The 20,862-nt window shown below is 44.3% G+C and overlaps 1 protein-coding gene and 1 long non-coding RNA gene across 2 annotated transcripts in view; both read left to right on the forward strand.

Moving 5' to 3' along the window:
- The first annotated feature begins 1,493 nt into the window (after positions 1–1,493).
- LOC112252233 (potassium/sodium hyperpolarization-activated cyclic nucleotide-gated channel 2) overlaps positions 1,494–20,862 on the forward strand; it is a 111,323-nt gene continuing 91,954 nt past the window's right edge. Inside the window, exon 1 of the mRNA XM_024423295.2 lies at positions 1,494–2,205. Coding sequence (XP_024279063.1) covers positions 1,817–2,205 — 389 coding nt within the window. The 5' untranslated portion in view covers positions 1,494–1,816. The remainder of the gene's footprint in view (positions 2,206–20,862) is intronic.
- Positions 3,132–15,125, forward strand: LOC112252234. Its single transcript, XR_002953818.2, has 5 exons — positions 3,132–4,139; positions 8,165–8,341; positions 8,446–8,561; positions 8,661–8,773; positions 9,712–15,125. It is a non-coding gene; the product is annotated as an uncharacterized LOC112252234 (long non-coding RNA).

Consider the following 20,862-nt stretch of genomic DNA (forward strand, 5'->3'; position numbering starts at 1 on the left):
TACCTAACTGACCTGCTCTGCCCATTCATTGCCATTTACCCATTGTTGTCTTAGCTCTCCTGGTCAACAACTGTGATTGCTTTATGCCTTTCTCTAATGTCAATATGCCTCTCTGTTTTGGCTAGTACTTATTGTTTTATTTCACTATAGAGCCCTGAGTCCCGCTCAAAATGCCTTTGATAGCTCTTTTGTTCCACCCCACACACATGCGGAGACCTCAGCTGGCTTAACTGGTGCTACCAGAGACGAAACCTCTCTCATCGTCACTCAACACCTAGGTTTACCTCCACTGTACTCACATTCTACCATACCCTTGTCTCTACATTATGCCTTGAATCTATTATTCCACGCCCAGAAATCTGCTCCTTTTATTCTCTGTCCCCAATGCACTAGACGACCAGTTCTTATAGCCTTTAGCCGTACCCTTATCCTACTCCTCCTCTGTTCCTCTGGTGATATAAAGGTTAACCCAGGCCCTATAGCCCCCAGTTCCACTCCTATTCCCCAGGCGCTATCATTTGTTGACTTCTGAAAAGCGTAAATGCCTTGGTTTCATGCATGTTAACATCAGAAGCCTCCTCCCTAAATGTGTTTTATTCTCTGCTTTAGCACACTCCGCCAACCCTGATGTCCTAGCCGTTTCTGAATCCTAGCTTAGGAAGGCCACCAAAAAATCTGAAATTTCCATCCCCAACAACATGGTTAAATAAAGGTTAAATATATATATATATATTTTTTAAATATTAGGGTAAGCCCATGTGCCTTACCCTAATAATTTAGTCTATTTTCCCCTCTTAATTTCCGCTACTGTTCTGACTTTGTGGTTCACATGTAGCCTATAACCTGTTAATGAGAAATGTAATCATTGAATATTGTAATTTATTGCTTGCCTACATTGTACTCCCTCCTCGATTTTTAGCCTGCCAAAATCCCCACTTCTAATTTCCTTAATTTTGTGTCTAGAGTCAAATACTTTCTATTCAACAAACTTCACTTCAGGATAGGCAACCGAAATTAATAATTCATGTCTGTTATATTAAACAGAGGAGGGAGTAAAATGTAGAAAAGCAATAAACATTTCAGAACAACTACTATTCGAATAAGACATGGGAGAGATGACGAAGTTTGGCAAATATATTTATTTATAGACTAATACACTTGAAACAAATAGCCAAACCGAAAACTGCAGACATTACTAGTGCCTCCCCCGCGATCAAACCGATATAAAAAATGTAATGAAACGCAGCCTAACGAGTTCAGAAATATCAATTAGCATGCAAATCGTAGCAATGAAGAATTGAGTGTGTGTGCGTTCAGTGAAGTGGGGAGGGGGGATTCTGGCAGGGGGGAAATTTTCGGCACAACACCGGCTCCTTTGGTGGTGGAGGTGATAGGAACCGTGGAAGTATGAAGATTAAGAAATTTACACCACGAGGGGGAGCAGCGTCAACAAGAACTGCAAGAACTCGAATAACAATGAGCTGTGGCTCATGCAAGGCGAGGAGTCCGCACCTAGTGTTCCTACACGCGCCACAAACTGTGCTCTGTTATGCCAGGGAGATGCTGCTGGCGGTGGCGCCTCAGACTACAGGGCTGAACAGGACTCAGCCACAGGAACTAACCGGGTTGGCTACTGGTTGGACAGGTGAAGGCATTACCGTTATGATATGCAACAAAAGCGGAGATTGCAGAAGGGACCCCAACATTTCTGGGAGCCTGTCCTCCATCATATTTTAGGCAGGAGAAGCAGACAGCAGGAATAGTTGAACCCGACGACGGGAAAAGGCAGTCTAGATGTAATTCAAGAGTCGCCAGCATGGACGGTTCTATTACCTCAGCGGGGTCCTTAGCACAGGGGCATGGGACCGAGGTGGCCGGGGCAACAACTACTGCCACTGTGAAAAAGGACCCCCGAGTTTCCTTCTCAAATGCCCCTAGTAGAAAAGCATCGTCCTCTGTGCAGAACCAACAGAAGATGAATTCTGTCTCATGTTTTAAATCTGAGGATATATCCCAGATTGTGACAGATGATGGGGAACCAAATGACAATCGGACATACATGCAGCGGCAATTTAGTTCCATGCTTCAGCCTGGAGTTAATAAATTTTCACTGCGTATGTTTGGGAGCCAAAAAGCTGTTGAAAAGGAACAACAGCGCGTCAAATCGGCCGGTAATTGGATTATTCATCCATACAGCGATTTCAGGTAAGTGTAAAGTGGCACTGAGGTTGGGCGCAAATTGGTCATCCATGGGCTGAACAAGTATAATCATTTAACCAAGACACATAACTTTAATTTAAATCACAATTAACCAAATTGATATTACGCATTGGAAGTAAACTATGGAGGAATGTTAAATGTGCAGATTTGTTGACATCCATCTTTTGCTGTCAGTGAGGTTTGCAGCTTTTCATCAGTAATGTATCGCCACTAAATGCAAATCTGAAATTATAGACCACAAAATATTGTCAAAACACCGAATCTAAAACCCGAAAAAGTCGTTTACACATTCTCCTCATCATTACGCAGTTTTGATAGATTTGTGTCTAATGACCTTTTCCATGATGGAACATAGTTGGTTTAGGGACCCGTGTTGCGTACTGCTCAAAACTTAGTAGTTAACATACAAAGGAAAGGCCGATTTATAGTAACGTCTCACGTTTGAAATGAATAGTCTGGGACTTGCGGTGATGCCTCCTGCATAAATCAGCTGACCAAAAATGACTTGTTGGTGGTGAAGTTACTTGGTAAACATAATATTAAACAATTATTTAGGCAAGCTAGCCTAGTGGTTAGAGCGTTGAGCCAGTAACAGAAAGGTTGCTATATCGAATCCCCGAGATGACAAGGTAAAAAAAAAACTGTCCTTCTGCCCAGTTAACCCACTGTTCCTAGGTGTTCATTGTAAATACAAATTGGTTCTTAACTGATTTGCCTAGTTAAATAAAACATTAAAGCTGCAATATGGAACTTTTTGGAACACATAGAAAAGTGAGTTATAGATCTGTCATCCTCAATGAAAGCAAGATTAAGAAGCAGTAGATCTATTCTATGTGAGCTATTTCCATGCTTCCCGTTCTTAAGTTTCATTTTTTAGTCTTTTACTTTCGGTTTTGTACACCAGCTTCAAATAGCTGAAAATACAATATATTTCACAGCTGTTTAGATGGTACAATGATTATCTACACTATCCTTGCTTGTTTTATCACATAAACTGATATTAGCAAGCAGGAAACGGAGGAACGATTTCTGCATAGTGTATCTTTAAATACACATTAAACAGTAAAACAGATTAAAGAAATAATTGTCCTATAGTTCCTTTATAAAAAATGCTTTATGGACAATGTATTAAGCATGCTTTCAGTTTATTTTTATTTAATTTTTATTTAACCTTTATTTAACTAAGCAAGTCAGGCTTTTCTATTATAACACATTTTGTCAAATTCCCTTATCGTGCCTGATTGATTACAGCGTTGTACTCAGATATCTGATATGTTTTTTGTTAAATAACTTGGTAAATTGAGTAAATGGTTTCAATCGTTTTTTCACCATTCATTTTTCCGTAGGGTAATTTCAAACTACTTCATAAGGTTTGTGTTTTGTGTATGCTTATCCCGGCATTACGTATTGATAACCACAGACAAGGTAACTTTTATCAGTATATTCTTCTGTAATAACTTTCCAAAAATAAAATGCTAATTAGCCGCTAATGTGGCTATGATACAGAACTACACATCTTGATGCAAGTTTTGACTTAACCACTCAAGGCGCAGGGTGGAAAGAACCTCCACATTTCTTCATGCAAACTCATCCACAAGTAACCTAGCAAGTAGATATTACAGCCTTTCTAGTTTCTCGTGTAAATCATTTATATTTTGTATTTCTTGTGTGTATTCTTGTTTAGCATTTTTCAAATTACCTAGCTAGCTACCGTAGCATTTTTCATTACTCTAATTTTTTTAATTACCCTGGCCTTTTTAGCTAACTAGCTAACCTTAGGTCTCTCCGTCGATCAGAAGCAAGGATGGTTCTGTACTCTACACCGGATTGTAACCAGTAACGTTACTTTGATAAGCACACGTGTATTTGATCGTTTTCCGTCCTCTGAGTGAGAGGCTTCGCTGGAGTTGTGTGATAAGGTAAGCCCTGTTTGCTAGCTGCTAACAAGCTATTTTGGTCAAAGAGCTGTGGTTAGCTAGATGCTTTTGAAAATTAGCTAGATAATCACCGACTGTAGTTACGTGTACAACACACTTTACTTTCCTTACAAGTAAAAAGAAAACCAACATAGGATAGCATAATGACTGTTTTGATCTTTTATTATTTACCTATTATTAAGTTCTTTGTGAGCTAGCCAGCTTCATAACGTTAGTCACAGTTTGCGTAGTCATACTTTTTCACTTGGTGACATGCTAGCTAACGTTAGCCTACCAGGGCAGATATGCAGCTAGCTGAATATCGCCTGGTGAGCTAGGTAGTTAGGCACCTTGGTTGGCTAGTTATCTACATTAGCTAACGTTAGCTAGCTAAAGGTTGCACGATATCTCACCCTGGTGTAGTGGGACTTTACCAATAAGCGGTGACATGTTAAAACAAATCAGATTTGATTTGTCACATGCACCGAATACAACAGGTGTGTAGACCTTACCGTGTAATGCTTACTTACAAGCCCTTAACCAACAATGCAGTTTTAAGAAAATAGAGTTGACAATATTTACTAAATAAACAAAAATAAAAAGTAACACAATAAAATAACAATAATGAGGCTATATTGTGGGTCTGCAGGGTAGCCTAGTGGTTAGCGCATTGGACTAGTAACCGGAAGGTTGCAAGTTCAAACCCCCGAGCTGACAAGGTACAAATCTGTCGTTCTGCCCCTGAACAGGCAGTTAACCCACTGTTCCTTCGTCATTGAAAATAAGAATTTGTTCTTAACTGACTTGCCTAGTTAAATAAAGGTAAAATAAAAATATACAGGGGGTACAGAGTCAATGTGCAGGGGTACAGTTTAGTTGAGGTAATTTGTACATGTAGTTAGGTTAAGGGTAAAGTGACTATGCATAGATAATGAGTAGCAGAGGTGTAAAAACAAAGGGGTGGGGGGGGGATCAATGCAAATAGTCTGGGTCGCCATTTGATTAATTATTAAGCAGTCTTATGGCTTGGGGGTAGAAGATGTTAAGAAGCCTTTTGGACCTAGACTTGGCGCTCCGGTACCGGTTGTCGTGCGGTAGCAGAGAGAACAGTCTATGACTTGGGTGACTGGGATCTTTGACATTTTTTTGGGGGCCTTCTTCTGACACGGCCGAGAATATAGGTCCTGGATGGCAGGAAGCTTGGCCCCAGTGATGTACGCACTACCCCCTGTACCGCCCAGGGTTGGGTAGGTCACTTTCTAAATGTAATCCATTACAGTTACTACTTACCTGTCCAAAATTGTAATCAGTAATGTAACTATTGGATTACCCAAACTCTAATGTAATTTGATCACATTCAGTTACTTTTAGATTACTTTCCCCTTAAGAGGACAGTCAACTTAGAGCATGTAAACTTCTGACCCACTGGAATTGTGATTGTAAGTGAAATAATCTGTCTGTAACCAATTGGTAGATAAATTACCTGTGTTATGCACAAAGTAGATAACTAACTAACTTAACTACAGGTTACCCCTTTAAGTCTATCAAATGTGTGCGAGTTTGAGCACGTGTCCATTAGGCCTATAGATTTTTTTTATCAGCGTATATTACATTGGCTGGGATCCGAACTATGCAGCTGTTGCAAGAGCGCATTTTTCACTGGCTGTCCACTGGTTTCAAAAACAATGATTGATAAGCAGCTTAAACTTCTTGAATTCAACCATTATTGGGTTGAAATACACATTTAGATTTGTGAACCACCATCCACAACAACCACAATCCGTAAATTGCAAATAGCTAAACGAGGGAGCAGCAGTGTGATTCACATAAATGCGCTATGTAGAAATCAATAAGTGATATCTGTATCGCCGTAGACTACATCACTGCTGTCATCCTTACCTCCAAGCGTTTATGGAAATTGGATAATCTTTGGATGCCGACAGCAGTCGCACCATTGGAAGACATACCTTGGACCAAAGCCTATTGCTGTGCTTTTCCCACGATCGATCAAAAACATTTGGTGTGTCATCATAGTGGTCTCTGTCTTGTGGTCAGACTCGCTCAGGTGGAACAAACTTAAACTTGCGCAATTTTTCAATGCTGATTAGAATGTCATTGAGAAAACTGGAAAGTGTGAAATATGTTTTTTCCAAAACATCCTTTCTGAATTTAAAAGTAATCCTTGAAGTAATCATCTAGTTTTTCCAAAGTATCTGTAATCTGATTATATCATTTTTTGTTGGTAACGTAATGGATTACAGTTACCGTTTTTTTTGTAATCCCTTAAATGTAACATGTAATCCTTTACTCCCTAACCCTGTTAGCGTCTTACGGTCAGATGCCGAGCAGTTGCCATACCAGGCGGTGATGCAACCGACCAGGATGCTCTCGATGGTGCAGCTATATAACTTTTTGAGGATCTAGGGACCCATGCCAAATCTTTTCAGTCTCCTGAGGGGGAAAAGGCCATCTTCATTACTTTCTTGGTGTGTTTGGACCATGATAGTTTGGACACCAAGGTACTTGAAAATCTTGACCCGCTCCACTTCAGCTCCATCGACGTGAATGGGTGCTTGTTCGGTCCTCCTTTTCCTGTAGTCCACGATCATCTCCTTTGTCTTGTTCATGTTAAGGGAGAGGTTGTTTTCCTGGCACCACACAGTCCCCGGCCACTAGGAGCGCCGCTTCTGGATGAGCATTTTCTTGTTTGCTTACGGCTTTATACAGCTCGTTGAGTAAGGTCTTTAGTGCCAGCTTCGGTTTGTGGTGGTAAATAGATGGCTACGAAAAATATAGATGAAATCTCTCTTGGTAGATAGTGTGGTCTACAGGTTATCATTAGGTACTATACCTCGAGACTACCATTACCTACTTGCCGGCGAATTCTCACAAGGCACCCTGATCTCCGCCCCCTGTATTTACTTATTTTCTTCACGTGAATGACAGGGATTTGGGCCATGTCTGGGAGCAACATTACTTATATCCTTTGCGTCGGACTCATTAAAGAAAAATCTTCATCCAGTCGAGGTGAGTAATCGCTGTTCTGATATCCGGAAGCTCTTTTCGGTCATAAGAGATGGTAGCATCAACATTATGTACAAAATAAGTTACAAACAGTGTGAAAAAACACACAAAATAGCACAATTGGTTAAGAGCCCGTAAAACGGCAGACATCCCCTCCGGCGCCATTCTTCTGAATTAAATGTGCCTAACATTAGTGATTAGCGCTAACTAGCTAACATTATTTAACATTAATTAACATGTCACCACAGGGAAAAGTGTGACTACATATGAACGGTGACCTAACATTAACTAGCTGGCTATCAAAGGACTTGTGGGTTCAATGTTTTCCCATACAAAACACAAAACGGTTTTGTTCCACGAGTGCATCTGTACACGACTAATCAAATGACCTGTGAAGTCAGTTATACACGTCAACAGGGATGGAAATTAAACTAGCCCGAGGATAATACTTTTCAGACTGGGCTAGTAGACAATGTGCCAAACTAGCCTGACACAACAGTGAAATGGCTAGTAGAAAATATGCCAAACTTTACAAACATCGCATGCCACAGATTTAGGACCCGGGCTAGTAGAAAATTGTGGTCTGCTGGCCAGTGCCCAAAATCCTTATGTTCCATCCCTGCATGTCAGTCCCTTTCAGATGATCCCCCTATCACTGTTTGTCCTCCTCAATGACCTCACCGCTGAGGATTTTAACTTCCCCCTTGATAATTAGAATCAGAAGTACAGTCATATAGCTCATCACAATACTAAACCTATTCGGCAAATAGTACCCTAGACAGTCCTGATCATCTAGTTGAGCATTCCAGATGATTCCATCCCAGCAGAAATGTCCCATTCACATTGTAGGATTTTAGATGTGCAGATAGATGAAAGCCCAGTCAATTTTACAGTTATTTTTTTGCAAGTGTTGGTTCTGTGGGTTATGGAATTTTAATATAGATTTGACCATTTTAGTAATCAACTTAGCTAGCTAGTAAAAGTAACATTTTTTTTTCTTTCAGATTGGTGGACCGGAAACCCAGTGGCAACAATCAGGTCTGTATCTGTCATTTTCCGGTGGGAAAGAGAAATGGCCCTGTATTTACCAGAGAAAGATCCAGACTGTTGATTGGGAAAAAAGAACAAACAATGAGGCATGAGGATTGGGTGTTGAGGGACCATTTGTCACATTGTCCAAGGTGGGTTTGTGTTATGATAAACAACGCATTTTCTGTCCAGATAAAGATGTTGATAGGGCATTGAGAAAGACCCACCACTGACCTAATGTCTCTTTGTTTTCCAGTCCAAAAGGAGTGCATCCCTTGTGCCATCTGGTGCACGGACATCCTTTGCCAGTGTGATCCGAGTGCAAGTGTCAAGTTGTAGAGACTACAACAGATCGAGCCTGTGGACGGACAGGTCAGTAACTCATCAAATATGATACAATATTGTGTAAAACATAGAATTCATAAATGCATCCACATTTTTACTTTATGTCCCCTTTTCCACATGTTTTAGACATGAGGAGTGACATGCGGAACACCAGGCTCACCCCACGAGAAGCAGTGCATATTCAACGCCATCCTCAGCAAGGAGATATGCTGGAAATGATGTACTCTCTAACTCTGGGGGTAAGACGTAATTTAAACATCACAACTATAAATTCCCACTGTGCCCATTATAAAATGCAATATGAATTGTGTCGTACTAGTGAATGAAACTGGGAGGAGATGCACTCAGACCAGCCTTTGTGATTGAACTTACATTAACTACATTACTTTAGTTGGCTGCTTTGAGCAACACTTGAATGTAATATAACCTATTCTAGGAGCCTATTGTTTGTGTATGATCTTTATTCATTGTTCACTTGTTTTTCAACAATTTCAGGTATAGATAGGGATGACTGGGACCTTAAGCTAGTAAGACACAGGGAGCAAGAAATTATTTGAACATCACAGTTATAAATTCCCACTGTGCCCATGATCAAATTAACTACATTACTTTAGTTGGCTGCTTTGAACAAAACTTGTATGTAATATAACTATCATGTTTCAGTTATGAGCCAGATGCAGACAGTGTCGAAGAATCAAAAGTTTATTTCTAGTACAGGGGCAGGCAAACAACAGGTCAAAGGGAGGCAGAGGTCAGTAATCCAGAGAGGGTGCAAAAGGTCAAGAACGGCAGGCAGTCTCAGGGTCTGGGCAGGCAGGGGTAAATAGTCCAGTGAGGTGGGGCAAGGTATAGAACGGCAGGCAGGCTCAGTGTCAGGGCAGGCAGAATGGTCAACACCGTGAAGGACTAGAAAACAGGAGCAAGAACAAACAGGAGCAGGGGAACAAACACTGGTAGGTTTCACGAAACAAAATAAACTGGCAACAGACAAACAGAGAACACAGTGATAAATACACAGGGGATAATGGGGAAGATGGGTGACACCCGGAGGTTGGTGGAGACAAGCACAAAGAAAGATGAAACAGATCAGGGTGTGACAATAACCTATTCTGGGAGCCTAGTGTGTCTGTATGAACTATGTGGAATAATTTTGGACCATTGGCTTCCCTGAAAACAGTTGCTGACAAGCGGAGCAATAGGAGGCTGTCAGATGTTGTCACGCTGGATGGGGATGGTGATGGAGGCTTTGGTGGTTCACACAACGAAGAAGCAGATATCCCTTCCAGTGATGTGGAGATGATGTTGGACCTGGTGCCAGGAAGGATTGTCTTCACAGAGGCAGTAAAACCCTCCTTCCTTCATATAGGAATCCTTCAACTTCACTGTCTCTTCAATAGTAAGGTCCCTTGCACCATAGGGACACTTGACCTCCAACACAGCTGTGGTGCCCACCCAGAATCCCAGACCCCGTGAACAAAAGCCCTCCTGCACATCCATCCCTGTAGCCATTTTAAATGCCTTGATGCCCTCCTCTTTGTTACCTGTGCCCCACTTTATAGACACCCATCCAACGACTGTGATCTGAGGACCCTTTTTTAGCAGTGATGGAGTAACACGCTTGGCCCTGCTCCATAATTTATGGCTGTCAACCTCCATCTTCTCATGGTGTGTCAGTTGGGGTTGGTGCACTGTCGAACTGTTGCCTGCCATATAGCTTTCGGCTGCTCCACCAACAGCGCCATGCCAACCAGGACGCCAGCTTGCCCAAGGTGCCTTTTTTTATTTACATTTTTTTTAACAATTTCCAGTACAGACAGGGATGACAGGGAGGGTAGCAGTTGTTCTGGCTCAGGTTCAGGGAGACATGCCATTCCACTGAACCTGCCCCAGAGATGGTTCCTTAGCTACTGAAGATCCTCCTCTGTGGGCTCTCAGGACAGAGGGTTGTAGTCTTCGGCCAGGTACAGGTCCTCCACTGACTGCCCCTAGTTGGGCACGGCTGGCTTCCTCCACTAGCATTCCACATCCGGCTGATATTGTGACCCACCAAAATAGGCTGCATGGCTACCCGTATGAGATCCACGGAGGCATAGAGGGAATCACCTGGTCACCTAAAGAGACCTGCCAAGACCTGCCAAGATGGAAGATGCCTTTCAATACATTAATTTGAACACCTTGAAATACATTTGTTGTAAAAAAATGTGCTGTATAAATAAAGTTTGATTTGAAGGATGACATAATCTGGTTAATGATAATTGATTAAGTGTATCTTTCTTTGTAGAATGTTGACAGCTGTATAGAACACATTGTATTGCTAAGATTCTCAAACTTAACTTGATAGCTACACTCCGATACAGGATAAACTTTATCTCTCATATTGGCCCTGACCAAACCGATAAGTTGCCCCTCACTATAGCTATACTTCTCCACATGGTATCATGGTATCAAGGTATCAACTGTCGCAGATGCAGACAGTTTTGAAGTAACAAAAGTTTATAACAAAAATGGGGGTAGGCAAACGACAGGTCAATGGCAGGCAGTGGTCAACAATCCAGATCAGAGTCCGAAACAGGAGACAAAGGGCTGTGAGACATAGTTTTAATCCTAGACACATGAAAAGTGGGATGTATACGGAGGGTACGGGGCAACAGAAGATGAACAGCAGAAGGGGCTAATCATTGTGGGGATGGGGAAAGGGCCAGTAAAATGGGGGGAAAGTTTGCAGGACTCCACCCGGAGGGGCAGATCTCAAGTAGACAGCCATACCCTCTTCCCGAGACGACACTGGGGAGCCGGAGTCCGGTGTCAGTCCGCTTGTCGCCGATACCTGGAGGTAGTCTTGAGAAGAGCCGACTGGGCTCTCTTCCAGGTACGGCGACAGTGGCGGACAAACATCTGGCCCGAGGGTATGCCGGCCTCTTGCTCCGGGAAGAGCGGGGGAGGGTGTTGCCCTCGAAAGGCGAGAGTCCGGTGGCAGAGCAGGGGAGGGTGTAGCGGGCTTATTCAACACACACGAGTTGCTGGCTCGAGGTGGTGGGGTTGGCGGAGACAAGGCAGCGAAGAGTGGTCTCAAGGTCTTGATTGGCTTGCTCTGACTGGCCGTTGGACTGAGGGTGGAACCTGGAGGACAGGCTGGCCGACGACCCAATGAGTGTGCAGAACGCCTTCCAGAACCGGGACTAGAACTGAGGACCCCGGTCGGAGACCATGTCCACCGGGAGTCCATGGATCCAGAAGACGTGCTGCACCATGAGCTGGACCGTCTCTTTGGCAGAGGGTAGCTTGGGGAGAGGAATGAAATGGGAGGCTTTGGAAAACAGGTCCTCTACTGTCAGGATTGCAGTGTTGCCATCAGACGGCGGGAGACCTGTGGAAAAGTCCAGGGATATGTGAGACCAGGGATGGTGAGGGACAGGCAATGGTTGAATGAGACCAGCTGGAGCTTGCCAAGGAGTCTTGTTCTGCGCACAGATCGTGCAGGCAGGAACCATGGTAGGTCACCAAAAGCGTTGCCGCACAAAGGCCAGGGTCTGATGGGAGCCCGGGTGGCAGTCTAGCCTGGAGGATAGGTCCCACTCCAGGAACGAGGGGTGGACAGCATCAGGATCAAACATCTGGTTATCTGGGCCCCCCGGGGTTTTGCTGGGAACATTGCACCTCATGGACCTGCTTCTCTATTCCCCAGCTGATTAACGTCGCCAGGCACGAGGAGGGAAGGATGGTCTCGGGGTCCAAGGGCATAGCCGCGGGGCTATAGTGGCATGGCAGCGCATCCGGCTTGATATTCTTGGATCCCTGTTGGTAGGAGAGGGAGAAGTTAATCCAGGTGAAAAGCAGGGCCCACCTAGCTTGCCTGGAATTGAGATGCTTGGCGGTGTGGAGATAGTCCAGGTTCTTGTGATCAGTCCACACAATGTTCCGCCCCCTCCAACCAGTGTTTCCACCCCTACAACGCCATCTTCACTGCGAGAAACTCACGATTCCCCACATCGTAATTCCTCTCTGTGGCGTTGAGGTGATGGGAGAAGGCGCAGGGGTGTAACTTGAGGTCCAGGGCAGAACGCTGGGACAGGACAGCCCCACTCCGACATCCGAAGCATCGGCCGGGACGGGTCAGGGCGGAACCGATATGGGAGCTGTGGTGAAGCAGTGCTTGAGGTCCCATAATGCCCGGTCAGCAGCTGGGGACCATGTGAACGGAACCTTGGGCGAGTTGAGTGCATACAGCGGGGAAGCCAGGGTGCTGTAGCCCCGGATAAAGTGGCTATAAAAGTTGGCAAAATTCCAGGAGACGTTACACACTGCACTCTGGACGTAGGCTGGTGCCAATCCAATACTGCTCTCACCTTCCCGGGATCAATATGTTAATTTCCTGCAACGATGATGTAACAAAAAAGGGGGATGGAATTCACATTTCTCCGCTTTCACAAAAAGCTGGTTCTCCAGGAGGCGCTGGAAGACCTGTCGGACATGGAGCACATGTTCTTGGGCTGAGTGGGAGAAAATGAGGATGTCGTCGAGGTGGACGAAGATGAACCGGTTCAACATGTCGCGGAGAACATCCTTAACCAGAGCCTGGAACACAGCTGGAGCATTGGTAAGGTCGAATGGCATGACCAGATATTCGTAGTGACCGCTGGCTATATTGAAGGCAGTCTTCCACTCGTCCCTTCCCTGAATCCGCACCAGATGGTAGGTGTTCCGCAGGTCAACTTGGAGAAAACGGTGGCCCCCTGGAGTGGCTCGAAGGCCGAGGTGATGATTGGTAGCGGGTAGCGGTTATTCACTGTGATGTCATTGAGGCCCCGGTAGTCGATGCACGGGTACAGGGTTTTGTCCTACTTCTCCACAAAGTAGAACCCTGTGCCGGCGGGGGAGGCAGAAGGACAGATACACCCTGCAGCTACGGAGTCCTGTAGTTCTCCATAGCCTTGGTCTCCGGACCCAACAGAGAGTACAGTCGTCCCTGGGGCGGGGTGGTGCCAGGGAGAAGGTCGATCCCACAGTCATAGGGTCGATGCGGAGGAAGTGAAGTGGCCCGGGCCTTACTGAAAATCTCCTGTATATCCTGGTATTCCGCGGGAATGGCAGAGAGGTCCGGGGCAACTACCGAGCCCACAGGAAGACTTCCCAGGGCAGGCTGTGCTGACTTCAAGCAATGGGTGTGGCAGAACAGGCTCCAGCCCATGATGGCTCCATCAGTCCAGTTAATGAGGGGATTCTGTCGCTGGAGCCAAGATGATCCCAATACCACAGGAACCTGAAGAGACTTAATTAGCATGAATTGGACTGCCGCGCTCTGTTCCCCTGACACTCGTAGGTTGATGGGAGTGGTATTGTGGGTGACCCGGCCTATAGAGCGCCCGTCCAGTGCTCTAAGATGCATGGGAATGGAGAGGGGCTCAGTGGGGATGCCCAGTTCGGACACCATGATAGCTTACATAAAACTCCCATCGGCCCCAGAGTCGATGAGTACGCAGAGAGATTTCGTCTGGTTACCCCACAGCAACATGGCATGGAAAGGGGTGCGAGTAAGGGGAGAGGAAAAGTTCTCCTTAAGGCCCACCAGAGTACTCGTCCCTACTGGTGAGCCTGATCTCTTAGTGGACAGGAGGACACATAATCACCAGTAGTCCCGTAATACAGGCAACTCTTCGTGTGAAGCTGGTGTAGGCATTCGGCTGGGGACAGCCTAGCTCTGCCTAGTTGCTTCGGCTCGGGAAGAGGTGAATTGGCAGACTTTGGAGACTCTCGGGTAGCCTCGGGTCCTCTCGGCCATGGATGACGTCGGGGTCTTCCGGGATACCTCGGAAGCGAGGTGAAATCTTTGGGAGGGCGTGTGACCTCCTCCTTCCTACATTACTGTAGCCTCCCATCGATCCGGATGGTCAAGGCAATGAGCGAGTAGAGATCCGTCGGTAGTTCTCGGGCTGCTAGCTCGTCCTTAACTAACTCCGATAATCTGTGCAGGAACGTGTCGAACAGCGATTCCAGGTTCCAGGCACTGTAAGTTGCCAGAGTCCAGAAATCCCCCGCATAGTCTGCCACACTTAGGGAGTCTTGCCAAAGCTGCAGTAACTTCCGGGCAGCCTCTCTCCCAGACAATGGAGAATCTAAAACCTTCTTCACCTCCACCACAAACTCCTCCAGACTGAAGCATTTGGCCGACTGTTGTTCCCACACGGCCGTAGCCCAGGCGAGAGCCCTCCAAGACATCAGCCTGATAAGGTACGTTATCTTCGAGCGATCCGAGGGGAAGGAGGAGGGCTGCAGTTCGACGATGAGATAAACGCCGGACAGGTTCCCGACTCTCCAGCGAAGCATTCTGTGGGAGGTAAGCAGAGTTCTCGGGAAACCGGGCTAACAGCCGGGTTACTGAGGGGCTGGAAGGTTACCATCGTGGTTGGCGGCCAGACAGACAACCTGCGGAATTCCTCCAGCAATGTGTTCAACATGCAGTCATGGCGTTTGGCCAAGGTTTGGAACCCTTCCATAAAACCACGAAGCAACTCCTCATGCCTTCCAATGGTGGCTCCTTGGGAGGAGAGGGCATTGCAGAGCTGGTCCGAGTCTGCTGTCCATCATGGCCAGACCCAGATGCAGACAGTTTCGAAGTAAGAAAAGTTTATTACAAAAACAGTGGGGCAGGCAAACAACAGGCCAAGGGCAGGCAGAGGTCAGCAATCCAGAGCAGAGTCCGAAAGGTACAAAACGGCAGGCAGGCTCAGGATCAGGGCAGGCAGAGGTCAGTAATCCAGGGTGGTGTGACAAGGTACAGAACAGCAGGCAGGCTCAATGGTCAAAACCGGGAAAACTAGAAGACAGGAGCTAGAGAAAGACAGGAGCACGGGAAATACACTGGTAGGCTTGACGAAACAAAACGAACTGGCAACAGACAAACAGAACACAGGTATATATACACTGGGGATAAATGGAGGATGGGCGACACCTGGAGAGGGCAGGAGACAAGCACAAAGACAGGTGAAACAGATCAGGGTGTGACACATGGCCAGACTTATTGTGGTATTTTCCCCTTTTAAATGCTCTAATGCGCATCATTGAAACATGTCATAAGGTCTGAAATAGACACCAAAGTTGACATATTGTACAAACAATTATCTAGTAATTATCTAAGTAATACAAAATACGTTTTTGATCTGCTGGAGTTTAGTCAGTGGCTAGCTAAGACAAAGGGGACAATAGAAGTTCAACACTTTATTCAATTCATTTCAATACAGCACATGGATTCATCATGTATTGTGCACAGGTATCTGATCGTGCTAGTGAACGGTAGCTGACAGTGTCGGCTAGAGATGACGTGCAGGAGCTTCCTGCATACATTTGTAGTCTTGCTGAGGTCTTCTCTGTTGCTAATTAGCATTTTACATTTTTGATAGTAAATTGAAGCGAATATATTGATGAAACTGACCTTGTCCGAGAGGTCAGTTTCATGTTATCAAAACATCACGCCAAGGTAAGCCTACACGAAACACATACTTTATTTGAAGTGTTTGTAAAATTCACAATTTCACCATTACATATTAATAAAATTATTTTACCTTTATTTAAAGTCAGTTAAGAACAAATTCTTATTTTCAATGACGGCCTAGGAACAGTGGATAGAACGACAGATTTGTACCTTGTCAGCTCAGGGATTTGAACTTGCAACCATCCGGTTACTAGTCCAAAACTCTAACCACTAGTTGAACTGGATGCCGAATTGGAATGAGCTGGACAGATGGATGAGCTACCTGGATGTCTTGTGGACAGCATAAGCTCAGCTGAGTTACATCCAGCATCCAGCTCAGAATTACATCCAGCATCCAGCTCAGAATTACATTCAGCATCCAGCTCAGAATTACATTCAGCATCCAGATCAGAATTACATCCAGCATCCAGCTCAGTTACATCCAGCAAGTGATTATTTGTAAATATTTTATTTATTTATTATTAACGTTTCAAATTGTACAACTATAAATGGCAGCTGGATTATACATAAAAAATGCAAATACATACCAAACACAAGTTTGAGAAAAATAACTAAATAATACAAAAAGAAAAAACTTAAAAGCATTTTTCAAATGTCACAAGTATTCAGACCACTTGACTTTTTCATTACAGCCTAATTCTAAAATTGATTAAATAAAAACAAATTCTCAGCTATCTACACACAATACCTAATAATGACAAAGTGAAAACAGGTTTTCAGAAAACAGAAATACCTTATTTACATACGGTTGAAGTCGGTAGTTTACATACACTAGTTTTTCAACCACTCCACAAATTTCTTGTTAACAAACTATAGTTTTGGCAAGTCGGTTAGGACATGTACTTTGTGCATGACACACATCATTTTTCCAACAATTGTTTACAAACAGATTATTTCACTTATAATTCACTGTATCACAATTCCAGTGGGTCAGAAGTTTACATACACTAAGTTGACTGTGCTTTTAAACAGCTTGGAAAATTCTGATAGGCTAATTGACATAATTTGAGTCAATTGGAGGTGTAGCTGTGGATGTATTTCAAGGCCTACCTTCAAACTCAGTGCCTCTTTGCTTGACATCATGGGAAAATCAAAAGAAATCAGCCAAGACCCCAGAAAAACAATTGTAGACCTCCACAAGTCTGGTTCATCCTTGGGAGCAATTTCCAAACGCCTGAAGGTACCACGTTCATCGGTACAAACAATAGTATGCAAGTATAAACATCATGGGACCACACAGCCATCATACCGCTCAGGAAGGAGACATGTTCTGTCTCCTAGAGATGAACGTACTTTGGTGTGAAAGGTGCAACTCAATCCCAGAACAACAGCAAATTACCTTGTGAAGATGCTGGAGGAAACAGGTACAAAAGTATCTATATCCACAGTAAAACGAGTCCTATATCGACATAACCTGAAAGGCCGCTCAGCAAGGAAGAAGCCACTGCTCCAAAACCGCCATAAAAACACAGACTACAGTTTGTAACTGCACATGGGAACAAAGATCGAGAAATGTCCTCTGGTCTAATGAAACAAAAATAGAACTGTTTGTCCGTAATGACCATTTTTATGTTTGGAGGTGAAAGGGGAGGCTTGCAAGCCAAAGAACACCATCCCAACCATGAATCACGGGGATGGCAGCATCATGTTGTGAGGGTGCTTTGCTGCAGGAGGGACTGGTGCACTTCACAAAATAGATTGCGTCATGAGGGAGGAAAATTATGTGGATATATTGAAGCAACATCTCAAGACATCAGTCAAGAAGTTAAAGCTTGGTCACAAATGGGTCTTCAAAATGGACAATGACCCCAAGCATACTTCCAAAGTTGTGGCAAAATGGCTTACAGACAACAAGTCAAGGTATTGGAGTGGCCGTCACAAAGCCCTGACCTCAATACTATAGAAAAATTGTGGGCAGAACTGAAAAAGCGTGTGCGAGCAAGGAGGCCTACATACCTGACTCAGTTACACCAACTCTGTCAGGAGGAATGGGCCATAATTCACTCAATTTATTGTAGGAAGCTTGTGGAAGGCTACCCGAAACGTTTGACCTAAGTTAAAACATTTTAAAGGCAACGCTACCAAATGCTAATTGAGTAAACTTCTGATCCACTGGGAGTGTGATGAAAGAAATAATTCTCTCTACTATTATTCTGACATTTCACATTCTTAAAATAAAGTGGTGATCCTAACTGACCTAAAACAGGGAATTTTTACTTGGATTAAATGTCAGGAATTGTGAAAAACTGAGTTTAAATGTACTTGGCTCAGGTGTATGTAAACTTCCGACTTTAACTGTAATTAGCTATTTTAGCATGATTTGTTGAACAGCTAAGAAAGTGTAAATTGATTGGTCTGGCTAGCTTCACCAAGTGTACAGTTGAGGACGCAGGTACTCCAGGAATTCCTAAGAAAGCGAAGCCTCCTGGCTTCATAACTCATGAAGCCGATGCAGTAAAAGACACTAATCTGATCGTGTCAATTAATTTAATGTCTATCAGCAAGTATCCCCCACGAATGACATGTTAACAAAGATATAAACAATTGACACAGTGATGAACTTGTGATCATTGCAAAATGTGTTGTTTACTCAGGAATTAGTCAGCTAATGTTGTTTTTTATTTATTCATTTATTTCACCTTTATTTAACCAGGTAGGCAAGTTGAGAACAAGTTCTCATTTACAATTGCGACATGGCCAAGATAAAGCAAAGCAGTTCGACACATACAACAACACAGAGTTACACATGGAGTAAAACAAACATACAGTCAATAATACAGTATAAACAAGTCTATATACGATGTGAGCAAATGAGGTGAGATAAGGGAGGTAAAGGCAAAAAAAAAGGCCATGGTGGCAAAGTAAATACAATATAGCAAGTAAAACACTGGAATGGTAGATTTGCAATGGAAGAATGTGCAAAGTAGAAATAAAAATAATGGGGTGCAAAGGAGCAAAATAAATAAATAAAATACAGTAGGGAAAGAGGTAGTTGTTTGGGCTAAATTATAGGTGGGCTATGTACAGGTGCAGTAATCTGTGAGCTGCTCTGACAGTTGGTGCTTAAAGCTAGTGAGGGAGATAAGTGTTTCCAGTTTCAGAGATTTTTGTAGTTCGTTCCAGTCATTGGCAGCAGAGAACTGGAGGGAGAGGCGGCCAAAGAAAGAATTGGTTTTGGGCGTGACTAGAGAGATATACCTGCTGGAGCGTGTGCTACAGGTGGGAGATGCTATGGTGACCAGCGAGCTGAGATAAGGGGGGACTTTACCTAGCAAGGTCTTGTAGATGACATGGAGCCAGTGGGTTTGGCGACGAGTATGAAGCAAGGGCCAGCCAACGAGAGCGTACAGGTCGTAATGGTGGGTAGTATATGGGGCTTTGGTGACAAAACGGATTGCACTGTGATAGACTGCATCCAATTTGTTGAGTACGGTATTGGAGGCTATTTTGTAAATGACATCGCCAAAGTCGAGGATTGGTAGGATGGTCAGTTTTACAAGGGTATGTTTGGCAGCATGAGTGAAGGATGCTTTGTTGCGAAATAGGAAGCCAATTCTAGATTTAACTTTGGATTGGAGATGTTTGATATGGGTCTGGAAGGAGAGTTTACAGTCTAACCAGACACCTAAGTATTTGTAGTTGTCCACGTATTCTAAGTCAGAGCCGTCCAGAGTAGTGATGTTGGACAGGCGGGCAGGTGCAGGTAGCGATCGGTTGAAGAGCATACATTTAGTTTTACTTGTATTTAAGAGCAATTGGAGGCCACGGAAGGAGAGTTGTATGGCATTGAAGCTTGCCTGGAGGGTTGTTAACACAGTGTCCAAAGAAGGGCCAGAAGTATAGATAATGGTGTCGTCTGCGTAGAGGTGGATCAGAGACTCACCAGCAGCAAGAGCGACCTCATTGATGTATACAGAGAAGAGAGTCGGTCCAAGAATTGAACCCTGTGGCACCCCCATAGAGACTGCCAGAGGTCTGGACAGCAGACCCTCCGATTTGACACACTGAACTCTATCAGAGAAGTAGTTGGTGAACCAGGCAAGGCAATCATTTGAGAAACCAAGGCTGTCGAGTCTGCCGATGAGGATGTGGTGATTGACAGAGTCGAAAGCCTTGGCCAGATCAATGAATACGGCTGCACAGTAATGTTTCTTATCGATGGCGGTTAAGATATAATTTAGGACCTTGAGCGTGGCTGAGGTGCACCCATGACCAGCTCTGAAACCAGATTGCATAGCAGAGAAGGTATGGTGAGATTCGAAATGGTCGGTATTCTGTTTGTTGACTTGGCTTTCGAAGACCTTAGAAAGGCATGGTAGGATAGATATAGGTCTGTAGCAGTTTGGGTCAAGAGTGTCCCCCCCTTTGAAGAGGGGGATGACCGCAGCTGCTTTCCAATCTTTGGGAATCTCAGATGACACGAAAGAGAGGTTGAACAGGCTAGTAATAGGGGTGGCAACAATTTTGGCAGATAATTTTGGAAAGAAAGGGTCCACATTGTCTAGCCCGGTTGATTTGTAGGGGTCCAGATTTTGCAGCTCTTTCAGAACATCAGCTGAACGGATTTGGGAGAAGGAGAAATGGGGAAGGCTTGGGCGAGTTGCTGTGGGGGGTGCAGTGCTGTTGACCGGGGTAGGAGTAGCCAGGTGGAAAGCATGGCCAGCCGTAGAAAAATGCTTATTGAAATTCTCAATTATGGTGGATTTGTCAGTGGTGACAGTGTTTCCTATCTTCAGTGCAGTGGGCAGCTGGGAGGAGGTGTTCTTATTCTCCATTTACTTTACAGGGTCCCAGAACCTTTTTGAGTTAGTGTTGCAGGAAGCAAATTTCTGCTTGAAA

Source organism: Oncorhynchus tshawytscha, linkage group LG06 (genome assembly GCF_018296145.1).
Source record: "Oncorhynchus tshawytscha isolate Ot180627B linkage group LG06, Otsh_v2.0, whole genome shotgun sequence".
NCBI classification, from domain to species: domain Eukaryota; kingdom Metazoa; phylum Chordata; class Actinopteri; order Salmoniformes; family Salmonidae; genus Oncorhynchus; species Oncorhynchus tshawytscha.